This window comes from Pleurodeles waltl, chromosome 3_1 (genome assembly GCF_031143425.1).
Source record: "Pleurodeles waltl isolate 20211129_DDA chromosome 3_1, aPleWal1.hap1.20221129, whole genome shotgun sequence".
Taxonomy (NCBI): domain Eukaryota; kingdom Metazoa; phylum Chordata; class Amphibia; order Caudata; family Salamandridae; genus Pleurodeles; species Pleurodeles waltl.
This window is the reverse complement of record NC_090440.1, coordinates 1,665,814,355-1,665,830,501: the sequence shown is the minus strand read 5'-3', so window position 1 is coordinate 1,665,830,501 and position 16,147 is coordinate 1,665,814,355. Positions and strand designations below refer to the sequence as shown.

The following is a 16,147-nucleotide window of genomic DNA, read 5'->3' as shown; positions in this document are numbered from 1 at the left end:
GACAAGATGTGAAGTTAAGCCATCAAAAAAGAAGCAAGCAAATGAGAATGACAATAAAGTCAAATAATGGTAAGCAACAGGGAGCTTGAAGCCCAATCTAAGTACTTCCTATGTATACAATAGGCCTTTTGCAACCTGACAACCTGTGCAGCCTAGTAAATGAGACATAAAAAGGAAGAGAGCACTGGTGGTGATGACTTAAAAGTGGAACTTGTAAGTTTTACTGAGAGGTATGTTTCTTGGATTGCTCTCTGCACAAAGGGTATCTGTCAGTTGACTGGCTCATAGCACTTGACAAGAATGCCAAGAAGGGGTGTTAAATGGTTGCATTTCTGAGAATGTTGAACTGCGGCAACTATGGGGGAGAGAGGAATCAGAGGTGTTCTTTGGTCAGTGATAACTTGTGGGAGATGAGGGGGGCCTGAGAAAGGCTGAATTTCAGAAGAAACGTGTTCCTTCTGCTGCCATATGAACTACAATTAATTGAGATGTACAAATAATCTCTTAGAGCAGAGGTCTTCAAACTGGGGGGCGGGCCCCCTAGGGGGAGCCTCAAGTGATCCCAGGGAGGGTGCCAGACTCTGGCCAAAAGAAGCATTACACAGATCACAGACATTTTTTCTTTTCATTTTTTGTTAGCAGAAGCATGTTATTGCATTTTTTGATTGCATTTTTATATTGCAATTTTAAAATAGGTCTAGACATATTTAAACATTGCCATCTTTACAAAATAATTGTGAACAATTCTGAGGGGGCCAAATGATTTTTATTTTGCAACTGGGGCTAACACTTATGTATGTGACAGAGACTAACACTTATGTATGTGTGTGTCTATGTGCATGGTTGGTCAGAGACAGAAAATAGGCCCAGGCACCAAAATTAAAGTGGCCCCCATTAGTTATTTAGATAGCTGAAAAGTGACCCATGTTTGCAAACTGTGCACGTAGTTTGAAAGTATGGAAGACAGCAGGGTCTGAGCTTGCCACATGAAATGTTTGTTTAAATATCGGGGAAATCAACAATAAAAGCAGCACCGCAGACCCGACCCATAAGCAGATAAAAAAACAGGCCCAGACACTGGCCTTGTCAGACCACTCCATTGGACCCTGCCTGACTATCCTGTAGGCCAGTCCGACGGCGTGCGCCCGCGCGCGTGTGTGGGCTATGCATAACATTGAATATGTAGTTTTCGCTGAATCTTCAAACTTCATAAATATAGTGAATCTCGAAAATGGATGTCGTGAGTGGTAAATCACTATGTACTCATTTCTTTATATTTTTAGAGCGCCTCCTGTGGCTTTGCACTACTCCAAAAGAAATAATTTGCCAGTACGCAGTTTGAGCGAAGACTTATTACATAGGGCACTATGATGTAAGTGTGGCGTCTTCAGAGCGCTAATTTATTCTCCGCATATCAAATGTAGGGCAATGTGATTTTTAAAAACATGAACATAACAGGGGAATTTCAATACTTTCCTAAATGTGTTGGTTAACTCACTAACCATGCTAACATTAACGAGCATTGGAAACCCCGTCTCACGCAGGCACAAACATAAGAATAAAAAATACAATCGCTTCTAGAACAATTCTACCTTTGAAGCACCTAATCAAACCTTCAAATGAAAAAAGGAGGGATCCAAAAAATGTTCATTCAAATTTGTCAATTTCGCCCGGCATAGTTTAGGTAGGAGAAGCCATCCAATTTCTCTAACTAATATCAGGTTTCCTGCATGCCCGTGAGGAGTCAGGAGGCGTTAAATGTGTGTGTTTGTGTGGGGGTGTACCGGTGCTCACACACATACCAAAACATACATGAAGGTGTGTATGTATATATTTTGCATGTTTACCTTTTGTTATGAGGCAAGCAGTTCTGGTTTTGCCTGGAAATCAGGACATGATTTTCATGAATAACAGATTGCTAAAAACGTATCTTTAGTACTTAATGCCTCTTGTCTAACGTATATTGTGCTTCATTAATGCCACTGCCAAGGAGACAATCATTGCGGGTGGTCAGCCTCTGTTTCTGTTGATCTGAATCACAGGGGAGTTGCTGAGATGTTTCCTGTTTGCTGCTATTACATTCTACACTCCCACAAGCAGCAGCTGCACAGTTTCCGTTTTACAGCCTGATTGCTTGGGCCATACATGCACTGTAAGATGTTTACAGTCCGAGTTCGGTGCCCTTTCATCTCGTACAGAGGCTTCAACAGACCATTTTCAGTCAGAGCAGCGAAATCAGTGGCAGGAGGTTGCGTTTCCTGTACAACAAAATTGTTACATGCACCGAATCGGTTGGATTATGCTAAGAAGTATTGATCGGTACTATAGGCCGTCTGTGCATTGTGACAATGCAACCTGATTTTGCTTTCTTTTTCATTGGCAGGGTAAGCTCTGTAAATGAGGTGTATTCCCCAAGCACCAACAAAGATATACATACTCACACAATATAGAGACATGCACATTAACGGAGGCCTATGACGTGCCACTGAAATACTTTGACAAAGCTTATCTATGTTGTAGAGAAAGGGTCCGAGGCAAGGGCGAATACTAGAGAACGGATGAGTGCAACAACTGAGTCACTGTATTAACACTGTGCGATGTCTGGAAAGGCACGTATCTAATCTGTATATGAGAAATAAGAGAGATCGTCGGGGACTACTGCACTTCAATGAGTAAAAACTTTGTGCCGCGCCGCCATTTTAGGTTTCACATTGTGCAGGGTTCAGCTGTTTACTATCGGGCCCTCGCTTTCCGTGGTTTAATAATCAGCCTCGCATCGCCTTCCTTGCACGGAAAGTGCAATTAACAAGAGAAGTGACTGTGTCACATTGGTATTTTGACTCCACGCTAAAGCACCTTACGAAGATCCTCAATTGTTGCGGTAAAATCGAAGTAGCCTTGAACAAATGGCGGCGTTTCCGAACACAATGACCAGAGTGCTCTTGTATGGTTTGGGGTATACGACGTTATGGCTAGCTTACTACAGTACTGGTCGCTTGTTTTAATAATGCACTCAGTGGACAGGTTTAGCGCACTGTATGCAATGCAAGAGTAATCGGAGAGTATGCTGCCTGCGTGTAGGCTGTTTGAATTAAGTGAGGCCCATTCCCTATATTATTATATCACGGAGACATGGCAGGCAGGTGTGTGGTATTCAAATGCACCGTCTTTTCATTGTTTGATACTGTATTTGTTTGTAGTGCATTCATGTCCAATATGGACAACTGTTGACAAAATAACTACCAGGCTGTTTCAATACATATATTGAAGTGGTGATAAAACCGCATAACAGAAGCACGTCCCCAGAGTACCAAAAATCTTTCAATTCTAAATAAACATTGTTAAGGGTGGTGCTGGTCAAAGTACAACCAACGGTAAAATAAATAACAAATACTTTTTAACATAGACAGTTAAAGTGGAAGCATATGTAGGAAGCGGGGGAAGTGGACGGCAAATTCGAGCAAATATGTGTGACTGAAAGACTGTCTCCCTCACGCCGCCACCATCCCAAACTGGTGTCTCATGTGTCTTCGAAAACCCTACACGAAGGCCGCAGTGAAAAGCTGTACACCAGATGGATATTTCTTCCTTTAACTTGAATTACACGACATATGTGTTAACAGTCTAGAGCTTATTGTTACTAAAAACAGCACAAAACATGGTTTGGTTCGCAACCTCAGCAGAAAGCCTTCGCACGTTTTTCCACAAGGAGGACGAGACGAATTAAGTTCTCATTGTTCATTTATAAAATGACAACTACTAAAGGGCGCACAACAATAAAGACAACGATCATTTAGTAGAGGAATCATTAATTTGATAAGATTTTTGTAGAAAAATAACAATGATACAGTGAGTGTCACTTAATTATTTTGAACATAGTGGGGATATTTTGCAAAAACGTAATGTTCCCGATACCATAAAATGATAAGACTAGAAGGCCGACTTGTGTCGTGCACAAACGTGAGGAAGCCCACGAGTTACATCTTGACAATGCACAGCCGTACGACAAAACCATGGCATTCATTGCATAGTAATATACCTGGAATGTTTTTGTTTGTGTTTTTTTTTTAAATAAGGCACAGACAAATTAAGTCTTTGTACAGTTGTGTCACACACCACCGAATCATACATACACCAGTGTGCCAAATTCATCAAACCCTTTCTCCAAATTGGAGTGTCTTGCAAAACTGAAGAGCAGATCTAACTGTCCCAAAGTTTAACAGCTTGTTTTAAAGTTCATTAAACATAGGCAAGCCATAGGCAAATAGCACAGTGTTGCATAAACACCGAAACAGCAGGAAAGGAATTGATAACGCATACGAAAAGTATAATTATAAATATGTATAATGCGATTAGCGCCCGCGCTACTTCAGCAACAGCTGCAGCTAGCAGTCCATGCAATAATTTGACTTATGTCTTCCAGGCGCTATGGAAGTGCTTTAACAATCCTATGTAAGCAAGCGGCAGTCATTGCTGGGCGCTTGTTCTAACATTATAAGGCCTCGCTGTGTTTATACAATAGGAAGTAGTGCTGGCAGAGAATCATTACCACGTTTGGAGATTAACAAGGCTTTCGTGTCGGCTTCATGAACACATTTACATCTTGATTAGAACAGATGCGCGTGCCACGTATTAAAAACACTGTACAAAGACCCAATCCCAGTGCCCTGAGAAAAGCGGAAAGTAGCTTGTGCGAGTAGGTAGTGTGGAAGCCAGGAAGGTCCTGCACGACAGAGCGGGGTTATGCTTACACTTCCTGGCGGTCGGCATGTCAACAGTCTGCCTGAAACTCCTGAAAGCTGTCATTATTTGGTCTCGTCGTCTCCCGCGCCTTCTTCCAGATCCCCTGCTTCCTCCTTCGCCTGCCCTTCCTTTCCCTCCTCGGTGGAAGTTGGGAATTTGTCTTTGTTGTTCTCCTTCTTCCACTTCATCCTTCTGTTCTGAAACCAGATTTTTACCTGCCTCTCGGTGAGTCCCAGAGCGTGAGAGACCTCGATCCTTCTCTTCCTGGTCAGATAGGGGTTAAAAAGGAACTCCTTTTCCAGTTCTAGCGTTTGGAACCGGCTGTATGTCTGCCTTCCTCTCCTCCTGCCAGGGGCTGCTACCAAAACAAAAAACACAGACATTTTGGTATAGAGTACAGTCGCGTTTACCCGCACCGTTGCTGCTTCTGTGCGCGGTTCCTGTCCTACCAGCGCCTGCATGTTGGGCTAGTACAAGCTACATGTGAGTGCAGGGGCGCTTGCGTGTGTTCCTGGTTGCATGCACGTGTACTAATGTTTGCAGTATGTTTATGCTCCTTTGTGTCTGCGTGAGCTCGTGTAGGAAGAGATACATTTGCGGGTGTTCTAAGTGCGTCTGCCGATGTGTGTGTTGTGCATACGTGCTGAGTGTGCGTGTCAGTGTGTCTGCTTGGCTAATCTGCTCTGACTTCTCGGTGTACTTTCTGTTTAGCCGCCTGCGGCCGCAGCTCCATCAAAAGTTTTACTGCTAAAGCGAAGATGAGGAGCGAATTTTACAGCTTCCAACCTTGTGGTCTCATCCAGGGGAACATTTGAGAAGGAGACGAGTTCTGATTTAAGTGCTCTGGGTCCTCGCCAATGTGACCACTGGAGGATTTACAGTCAGGATACTGGAGCAGCTCGGCCTCTGGCTGGGTCGTAAAAAGCGTCTGCCTCTGTAAGTTATCGTATCCGTAGAGCCGGGAGGGGTCCCCGTGGCACGCCATGCCGCACGGAGCCTGCGGGTAGCCGGGGGCCGGGCTCGGGCCAGCGGTGTGGTAGAAGTCCTGCACTGGAGGCGGGTGCTGCTGAGGCTGCTGCTGGAAGCCGGCAGCGGTGCTGCTGTAGAGCAAGGCGGCGTGCCTGCTGCTGCCGCCCACATCTGCAGAGAAGGGGCACTCATAGAAGCCCGGATTTATGGGCTCCGCCGCCTTGTACTTGGAGTACAGCGGGTTCACAAAGTAGGAACTCATCTCTGCAGCGTTCAAAAGTCTCACACAGGGCAAGCGAGGGCTGACTGCTGCAAGGACACAGCCAACTTCTGTCAGGCAGCCCGGCGGAGCCTTTACTCCGCGCTCATAGTGCTCAAAGCGCTCCCAGACAACTTGTGTTGACCAGTGCTGGATATAAATCGCTCTGGGTGACCTGCCTCGCTGCTTTTACCATTTCCTATTAGGCACACTGTGAAAATGTTCGTATAGTTCGGGGAATCTTTGGCTTCGGTTTACCTTTGCCGCTCCCGAGGCTAGAAACTACCCCCCTCTGTGCTCTGAATACATTTAGGAGCACCGGCTTCAACACAGAGATTGGATCTAGATATGCGGCGGAAGGATATGGAACCGTGGCGCAGGGCAGTGAAGCGTGCACACAGGCCGCGTCACCCAGGCAGAGACCTGCTCTGTGCTGCAGCCCCGGGGCGAATGCTCTGTGCAGTGCCCCGACTCCGGCCGCTTTCACATTGATACAACAAAGCAGTGCTGCTGCTGCTATTGAAAACACACAAGCTATTAGGGAAACGGACCTATCAAGCAGACACTATGCACATGTATTTATTCAGCACTGCTAATACGGATACATATGCTTTATTTGTACAGCTGATGTTTCTCGTTTTCTAGAAAACATTGATCACCGATTTAAAGAAACGGGATCCCAATCCGGATTTTGGGGGAGAGTTCCAATCCTACACCTTTGTAATGGAATGAACTTTCTGCCCTTGAGCTTTGCACGCATGGCCGGGACTCCCAGCTTAATTGATACCTAATGAAAACCGTGGGTATGAATACATTTTCCATCATTTCACACTTGGCAGACGGCGTTACTGGAGCATAGGAAATCGACTGCAAGGGAAAGACAGCAAACAGCGTCGCTGGAAGACGGAATGCAGGTTAAGAACAAATTCCAGGAGAAGGTCAACTCAAATGAACCCAAGGCCTCATGTTTCTCCGTAACTCTGGGCAGGCACTTTATATTGACCACGCACTGTCCCAAAAGCTCTTGATGTGAATATGAACTGTTTGAAAGTACCGTTAATAATGAGTCCATGCTTTAGAAGGCTTTAACTTTGCCTAGGGCACATAGTGTCAGGATAGCAAAAACAAACAGTGAGGGTAGTGGCTCGTTCCTTGTTTTACCCGCAAAGGCGTGCCACCCTATATATACACGGCCGCATAAGGTAAACATGCCCTCAAAGTCAGGCTGGGGCTTTCAAATCCAAGTCCTCTTCCAATAATAATAATAAAAAAAAACCAACAACAACAAAACACTGGAGTTTGCTTCCCATAATCATGTGACTATTTCAGAACTAATTTGTTCTTCCTTCTTGCATCGTCGTTTGTTTGTATTTTTATATGGCGTTCACATTTCTTTCTTTCTTTCTTTCTTTCTTTCTTTCTTTCTTTCTTTCTTTCTTTCTTTCTTTCTTTCTTTCTTTCTTCCTTCCTTCCTTCTCATATAAACACTGAAGTCAAGTCATTCTTCTATGAAACATTATGTCATGGCTTACACTATGAAGACATTCAAACATTCTCTACTTGTATTACAGTTCAATATTAATAACCCGCGGTAATAAATAGGAATAAAAAAACTGCAAACAGAGACAAAGCAACAGGGTCAGTCATTACATTTTAATACAGGTAAGGGTAGCAAAAACGACTCGGGCCTCTGTGAATCGTCTAAACTAGGCCCGTAAACTGGATACGAACGGGAATCTTCTATCTCCCCCCCTGCACGGATACTTTTTAAAAAGTAAATAAAAACAGTGAACCGTCATCAGTTATGCAGAAGTTTTTGCGTTACCGTGATCGTGCATGACCACATGCTATACCACTGCCGGCACCCGGGGCAGGTGAAGGAAGGCTCGAGAGAAATTGACGTGTAGCCACGTTGGCACATGTTGTAATTTGGCCCTCTCTAACTCTGAATTTGGGTACACGTGATGCGGTCAGCCAGTGCCCACTGCATGGCTCTCATGCTACGGCTGTTCAACAAAATTGCACCGAGGCGCTCGCTCGGAAGCTGAGCTTTCGAGACAAAACATTTTGAAACACAGCACACCAATACATACTTTGAAACCTTAGATACGTAATATATTTCATTCTAATTTTTATTTTCAGCGGGGTCTTTTTATATATATTAAATATGTGAGGGTTGCAGGTAGTTCAAAGTAACTATTTAGGATGCATGAGTAGTGATTCTTTCTTTTAAAGGCACATTTAGAGTTGTTACATTAGTATTCATATTCTGACGTTTCTCTTTGGCCGCCTTTAATTTAATTTGTAATTAATTACGTGAAAAGAGATTCTTTTTTTTACATTGATCGAGTTTTAAAACGCAGACAAGGGAACGAGAGGAAAGTGCTCCGTTCGCCAACACACAGAACTAGAACAACATAATAAAAATGGAACAACATTGCCCTCCTGTGGCCAAATAAATACTAGACCAACCATCATTCTTCCACCACGTATGCATTTTGTATTTATTTGAAAACAGTTCAAATTGGGTTAACTTTATTTTTCTGACATTCTGTAATGACACAGATTGGACTAAGGTGAAATATTATGAAAAATTAACGCAAGAAAAATACACTATACAAAATAAACAAAATATACAAAATAACAATCGATACATGAGAGGTAGACTATTGCAGCACCCTACTTTTTTATTATTGTATATGTCGAACAACACGACGTATTAAATAAAGTATGGTTTTGTGAGTACACATCAAAATAAATATCAATATAAGCAAACACATACATACACAAACATATGCTTGTTTATACTCAATAGGCAAATATTAGCTGAATGGGTGTGTCTGCTGCCTCTATGTGTGTGTGTGGTCCTTTTTCTATAATCCGAAATACTTTCACTTTTATGTTCTGTGCATCTAAAGTTGGAAAACATATATCTAAAAATGTATGTAGAATGTAGGCTTACGTAACCACGTATTTAAAAATGCATCTGTACATAAGAAACACACATACACACATATAATTGCACTCATGATGTCAGCAGTTGCCCAGGACACACACATAACACTTGTTGCACGTTATTATGTATGCCATGGTATTCAAAAATTAATGTGACCCAATAACACACTTTATTTAAAGTAGCTGTCACTACATTGCAAGGGCCCAATTTGAGTTGATCACCACAGTACAAAAATTGGCATAAGAAAAGCGCTATTAACACCCTCACAGATCGTACCTTACAACTACTTATAGGGAAACATATTTTTGAATAGACACTATTTCTCTTAAATGTAATATTACTCTACTGCATACATTCGAGTCCTGCATCCTGTTGCTGTTACCAAGGACAACATGCATGGCAATATCCTCATATTAAGATGTGGAGTGTGTGATGTTCTAGTTATTACCGTGGTGGGGAAGGGTGCCTTTAATGGCCCATTCCGGGCTAGATAACTAGTGAGTCGTGGCCCCCGCCAAACTCATCAAGGGTAATAGAATGGTACACTCTGCAGTAGTGAGCGCCCGCGCGCACACACATACAAACACACACTCTTCACGCAGCATGCAAGCATAAATATGCTTGCATGTTGCGTTACAGGGGAGCGATAGTGACTGCAATGTATGGTTCAATATTATTTTCCATTGAATGAGTTAATGTTTTGTTCACTTTCAGTGAGTCTGTGGAAAAATGTGCACTTGCCAAAAATGTGTCCAGTTTAGTATGGCATGGCGCGTACACATACCGTCGCGCCCACAACACAGACACACCTATACACATACGTTTAATCAGTTAATTAAACTCATGCCTAAATGGGGAGATAGAGACTGCAAGTTATGGCCCAATATTATTTTCCACTCAAAAAGTTGTTTTGTTTGTTTCGCTTTCACTTTTGGCTTCCTTTGGTAAGTCTGAGGAAAATTTACCCTTCGCCCTTTCCAGTTTAGGACGGCACCCGCGCCCCTTCCTCCAAAACACAAGCACACACACCCTCCCCATCCCAATGGTTTCATAACAAACCTTTCACGGGTACGATGCAATTCCTGTGACGTATTTTCCATTAATCCCATAATGACATAAATCTTGCTTAGTATGGATTTCCGTTAAATGGGAGAAATCGTCTCTGGTTTCCTTTGCACCAGATTATTAGACTGTAAGCATGACAATGTATTTAGATGATAGGGGCACCAAACCACCCTTCCAGGCTTTACCATTCTGCTTTGATTTGCCACCCTTCTCTCCATGAAGGGTTAAAACAACATGGATATTATAATTGCAAACAGTATTATTAACCGAATCAGATTCATATTAAAGATCTCTCTCTAAGTGGTTCATAACAGCAAAACAGTGTTTCACTAAAACTTCAATTTTCCGAGCCGCAAAAGTGTATATACAAAGAGTATAGTTCAATATTTCCATAATTTCAATAAACATTTTGTTTGGAAAAAACACTTTGTTGTCTGCTACTTGCAATACAATTAGTATGTTGTAAAGCATTAGTAATACTTATCATTTGCATTATGGTCGAACAAAATAGTCATGAGGTCTGGTAACAGTTACAAACCACTGGCCATGCTCCCTTCTGGATCCTTATGTCACTAGGGCCTCTTGACAATATTATTTTACCATAATACACTGTTACCCGTAATGTATCCTCTACATATTACATGGCCACAATTATTGCACAAAACACAGTGGATTCAAAACTAACAATTCATAAGGTTGATACCAAACTCACTGTCCAATTTCAATAACTGTTTGAAATGGAGAAATTAATACGAAATATGTATTTCTTTCACTCTGAGATTCTGGGCCGCAGATTGGGGGCTACAATTGTAATTTCTCCTACCGATTCCCTTCTCATCATCTAACTAGCGCCCAGACTTCAGGGAACACTTAAAGACAGGAAGAAACACTGTTCGGCTTCATCTTTGCTCTTTGTTTAAATATCATTCTATGTAAAGTAAACATGCCTGCTAAATTTAATGGCAGCAGAGCTCCATTGCTAGTTGCATACAAGAAAGAGCAGAACAATTCTTCACACTTTCAGTCCATAGGTGTGTGCACCAAACACGCTTTTTCTAAAAAAGGCAGCTTACTACATGGATGCGTTCTTTTATTATTTTTTTTTACGTTGCGCTCTCCACAAAAATAAAATATATAGCAGTATTTAATATATGTCTCACTTTAAAAAGTACAATGTTATGTCAACTGAGCTAAATTAGATATGTAATGTAAAAAAAAATACGGGGGGAACAATGTCTACAAGTGGCCTACAAAAGCCATTTGAACAAATGTAGGTCTTGCGTTTTACTTTCATATTAGCATGACGCCATAACGTCTATTCGGCATTTATCTATCTCTGACACACAACTATGATGCCTTGACAGAGCGGCCCCTTTGTTATTTTACTTAACACCGTCCTTTAGACTAAATGTAGCTTAAACTGCAGATGTGTTCGGTTTGGTTAAATGCTCTCTGTTCGGTACAAATGTTCGTGTAGTTATAGACAGAATATCTTTAGTAAAGACTGGAGGGGTATTCAAATTATATTAGATTTTTATCCATACTAAAACATGACATCACTAGCATTCTTTTAGGTCAGAGAGCTCTCGTTAGCAAGACGCCCGTGTGTTCAGCACATTGTTTTTAGCCTCTAGACGTTATCAGATCTAATGTTACACAATATACTTAAAAGTTGGGCTCCGAGGAAAAGACACAAAACTTACTTTATGGCGTCTAGTAATGGTTTTGTCAACATGCAGAAACTTGGACATGTAAATGAAATTCGAGTATGCCTCTGGTTTTGTTGGGGGTCCCTTCAGAGGCGTCCTAAAAAGTCTCTCTTTGATTTGTTTCTCAGACCTGGTGTAAACATTAGCTTTTATGGGCCAGATTCCTGCCGATGAGGTTTGTCTGTATTTTTTGTTTTCCTCTAAACAGACAGAAACATCAAAATGGGAGTGTTTTCAAAGAAAGGCTCCTTGACGTATCATAAACTCATTAGGCCCAGACGTCTAGCCACCTCAATTGTTTTATTGCGCCCAGCTCTTCCTGTTTGAAACAAATTCTGGGTATAGTGTTGACAATGAATGGCCGCACTTCGAGGCACCCCAGCTCGGTGACATTGCTCTTGTAGCAAAAAAGAAGCCACTCAGCTATCGAGGGAGATCAAGAATTAACAATAAGACTGGCAAGGCCAATGCTCTCCATGTGCTCTAGGATAAAAGGAGGGCCGATGACCAAATGCCATCTTTGCAGAAGTAGCGGGCGTTTCCGCCGGTATCTAAGAAAGATACATTCCAATGGACTTCCTGTTTCTGAGAGCAATAAACCACCTTTGTGTAGGGGGGGTGACGGCTGAAGACGGACACAAAGAGATGGAACCACCTTCAAATTCTAAAATAGTTCAGATATTATTTGAACATGCCCTCGAACTTGCGATCTGATTTCGCGAGGACATCAACGTGAACAGAAAAGCGGTACTTTTATCCAAGTGTTCAAGAAATCTTAAAATCGTGTTCAGAAAAAAAATATTTTCTTCAACGAGCTTCGGAATATGGAGCGAAAATTCATGCATATGCAATTGTCCACTCCCCCCGCCATCTTTAACACATTTATGGTTACATACACCAATAATAAAATGATCGTTTTAGAGGTCTTCAATACATCTCCTTTTATAAACTATTTCTGCTGAAAGCGAGCCATTAAACTGTACAAGTATATTTGAATACGTGCTCTAAAATTAGCACATTATCAAAACAAATAATTCACAGCCATATCAATTAAATATTGTTTAAGCAGTACATACGCTCTGGAACACACCTATCTGCCCTGTCTGCTTTTCAGAAATCACTATGTTTTGAGCACTAGACCACTGTTTTCTTTTAAAGTGAGGAACTGGGATTTGCTACTGTCCTTTTGCCTGGAAACGCTGAAAATTATATAGTTTCCGTAGCTAATGGGTAATCTTCACCACGGGTACCAGGCCTGTCGTAAAGAACGCCATCACTAATAGGAAACAACTGCCCAGTATACAATTGCATCGATGAAAAAACCTTTTTGAGGTGAGCAAGCTGGTCCCTCTAAGAAGACACCCAAAGTAAAAACCAAATATCGAATTCACCTCTACACCACGTTTTTAATAGTTGACGAAGAATTCATTAAAGCAAACTGTTAAATAACATACCTGCTACAGCCCTTCACCCTGTACAGGGGTAAATAATATATAATACATACATACATATATATATATATATATATATATATATGTGTGTACAAAGACCATCATTGCAGCACTTTTTTCAGAAAGTTAGAAACCTAAGACACTTTAAGTTGCTGCCGAACGGGGCGTGCATTCACATTACTTTACTCTGATAAACGGAAGAAAAAAAAAACAAGAAACATAAATATATATATATCTACATATTCAAGCAATGCATACTGAAATATTTTAAAAAACATGAAAAATGTCCACTACCATGAAAAGACAAAGATGAACAGTATTTGGCAGCTGCGATGGGAGCTGGAGTTGGCAGCAGAACAGTCCGGCCTTCCCTAGTGGTCCTTGCTGCCCTTTTCCTTGTTCATCTTCTTCATCTTCATCCGGCGGTTCTGGAACCAGATCTTGACTTGGCGCTCCGTTAGGTTCAGGATCCGGGCCACCTCGTAGCGCCGGTCCCGGGTCAGGTACATGTTGAACAGGAACTCCTTCTCGAGCTCCAGGGTCTGGTACTTGGTGTAGGGACACCGTTTTTTCCGAGTGGAGCGCGCGTGGATCCAGTTCGCAGCCGGATTATCTGGGAAGCAAAAAAAGTGGGGGATGGGGAGTGAAAGATTAATAAACTCACGTGCACTACGGGTACCCTTAGCATTCAGGACTTTTCAGGAATTATCGTAAAGGGGGGGCGAGGGGTTGCGGGCGGCGTGTTTGCTGCACCCGGACTCTTGCCGGCAGAAGGTGCTTCTGTCAGTCATATAACTGGTTTATAGCAGCCCGATGCTGCCGGGCTCTATGGTAGGCGTCTAGACGGGTTTATAGGTTAGTAAAACTCTCTGTTTTGCCCATTCCGAGGCGCGCAGATTTCCGCAGTAAATCAGGAAGTTATTCCCACTCTTCCCCCTGCCTGTTCTTGCACTTACTTGAGTCAAGTTGCTGCGGCGGCTGCTTCTCTTCCTTGAGCGGGGCGCCGCTGCTGCCCGTGTCCTGGCCGGCTGCCGCGGTCTCCTCCTCGGCCGCCGGGGGCTCCTTGTCGTCCAGGGCCGGACAGGGGTATTCGGCCAGGGCCACCCCCGACGGGGGCTCGAAAGATGAGCACTCGCTCTTCTTGGCGGGTAGGCTCTCGGGCTTGACGCCCGCGTACGGGTGGTGGAAGGTAGGAAAGGCTGCGGCGGAGGAGGTGGAGAGCGGTTCCAGCCAGGGTCGCACTGCATAGCGCCCAGCGCTGGCGCCGGCCGCCGGCGGCGCTGCCTGGGCCATGTAGGGCTGATAGAGTCCGCTCACGGCGGCCGCAGAGGGCTGCGAGTGCACCGCAGACCAGGTAGCCGGGAAGACTGCGGACTTGGGTGCAAAGCTGCAGGCGGAGAAGTCGGAAGCCTCGGTGACACCCGGTGCCCTGGAGGCCGCGCCGTGCCCCACCTGGACACAGCGGGCCCCGTACATCTCCTCGCTCTCATGCCCCATGAGGGAGTCCACGTAATAGTTACTTATAGCGCCACTGGACGACATTTTAGGCTCCCTTCGCACTCATATAAAAGGTGACACTGTTAACTGTATGTGGTCCCCTCCCCGCGAACAATCATAGTATTTTGCAGGCTGAGGCCTTCAACCATTGGCCGCGACTCCCACGTGATCATATTTACCAATACAGAGTAAATCAATGCGCTAAGCGGGAGACCGGGATTAAAACACACACGGGCACGGTGCAAACGTACAAGTGCGGCGATGTTTGTGCACCTTCGGCCCTGGCTGCCTGTCTGTAAGGGACCTGCCGCAGGGGTGTTGGAGCTGCAGATGCGCGGGTTCAAAGACTGCAGGGGGACTATTTCTTGACGTCTTTTCAGCAGTAGAGTCTATCCCATTCAAGCGTGCTGGGTAAAATGAGGTTATTTGACTGCGCTTGGCTGTTAATGAAAAGAAAACGCACCAGTAACCTCTTGGGCGCGCAGACTTGCTTTGGGCCTGTAAAGCACCAAACAAAACAGTATAACATACCAGTCAGACATAAGAAATCTACATATCATTGTACAATCACCATATATCAGCGGCCCGCACACTAGAAGCATCGTTTATTTATGTTTCGGACTTTCCGCACGTGTGTGGTTCGGTTTCTCAGTGTCATTGTTTTTAACTGTGCATCGTATACAAATAGAGTACGGTAAGAAACAGGTGGAAGGGATTTAATGGGGATCAATACATGGTTTATGATATGTATATGATTATAGATTAATTTGACTTCAATAATAAAAAACAAGAACTAAGAAACCCGGAAAGTACCTAGTTTACAAAGCAGACATTCAACACAATAATTTCCCCGGATCCTAACATAATGAGCTAAATATGGAAGAGGTGGGTTTAGTGTGCAACTTAACCCTGCATGTGTGTATATTAGAGTGAGTGAGCGCCCTCGGGCTTTCGAGAGAGAGGAATAGCTTCCTCAAACAGATGTTTATTTGTACATTTTACCAGTAGCGTTTATTAGTACCACACACCGAGTGCCAACTGAAAACTCTATAAAGGCAAACCCAGGCAGTCCTTTCTCCCCTCACTTTAGAGGCATCATAAAGACAGTTCAAGGCAGAACCAGGACATCAACTGCCGTTCCACTTGCGCCTGGCGTACTAACGGTTACAACACAGCTAAAACGTATCTTCTCCACAAGATCAGAAATAAAACCCACCCCTACCGTCCTGGTACTCAATACTTCCCGGACAAGAAGGCAAAGAGGGCCAGGGTTGGGAGGCCTAGCCTCTGCCATGTTGGTCTCAGGCAAGAGATACACACAGCAATGTACTTTGTAATCTTTATGGAAGCCGAGGCAGACTATTGATGAATTATTCTTTCTCCTGAATAATGGGTAAACATGGCACCCTTGTGTATATTCGGGTTCTGCTATTAGTAGCCTTAATTCTCGTACTGGAACCGGTTTCCACGCAGCTGTATTTTGTAGTCTATTCCAATA

The 16,147-nt window shown here is 43.4% G+C and overlaps 3 protein-coding genes across 8 annotated transcripts in view; all 3 read right to left on the bottom strand.

Annotated features, from left to right (window-relative positions):
* HOXD3 (homeobox D3) overlaps positions 1–16,147 on the bottom strand; it is a 224,127-nt gene that overhangs the window by 184,570 nt on the left and 23,410 nt on the right. Inside the window, exon 1 of one of the 5 annotated variants that reach the window (XM_069225406.1) lies at positions 13,447–13,477. The exons of 3 other annotated variants lie outside the window; for them this stretch is intronic. The gene's annotated coding sequence lies outside the window, so the exon portion shown is untranslated. Of the gene's footprint in view, positions 1–13,446; positions 13,478–16,147 lie in introns of those variants that run through there. One more of the 5 variants, XM_069225411.1, reaches the window with a different exon arrangement.
* Positions 3,636–6,326, bottom strand: HOXD8 (homeobox D8). 2 transcript variants are annotated; one of them, XM_069225401.1, is made up of 2 exons: positions 5,530–6,326; positions 3,636–5,098 (listed from the first exon to the last, which is right to left on the bottom strand). In XM_069225401.1, exons 1-2 carry the CDS (start codon positions 5,972–5,974, stop codon positions 4,806–4,808), a joined length of 738 nt encoding a protein of 245 aa, XP_069081502.1. In that variant the 5' UTR covers positions 5,975–6,326; the 3' UTR covers positions 3,636–4,805. The 2 variants fall into 2 exon arrangements, with proteins under 2 accessions (XP_069081502.1, XP_069081501.1); XM_069225400.1 differs by having other exon boundaries at positions 3,644–5,101; positions 5,530–6,323.
* On the bottom strand, positions 11,066–15,060 carry HOXD9 (homeobox D9). The gene is made up of 2 exons (XM_069225413.1): positions 14,109–15,060; positions 11,066–13,765 (listed from the first exon to the last, which is right to left on the bottom strand). Exons 1-2 carry the CDS (start codon positions 14,692–14,694, stop codon positions 13,524–13,526), a joined length of 828 nt encoding a protein of 275 aa, XP_069081514.1. The 5' UTR covers positions 14,695–15,060; the 3' UTR covers positions 11,066–13,523.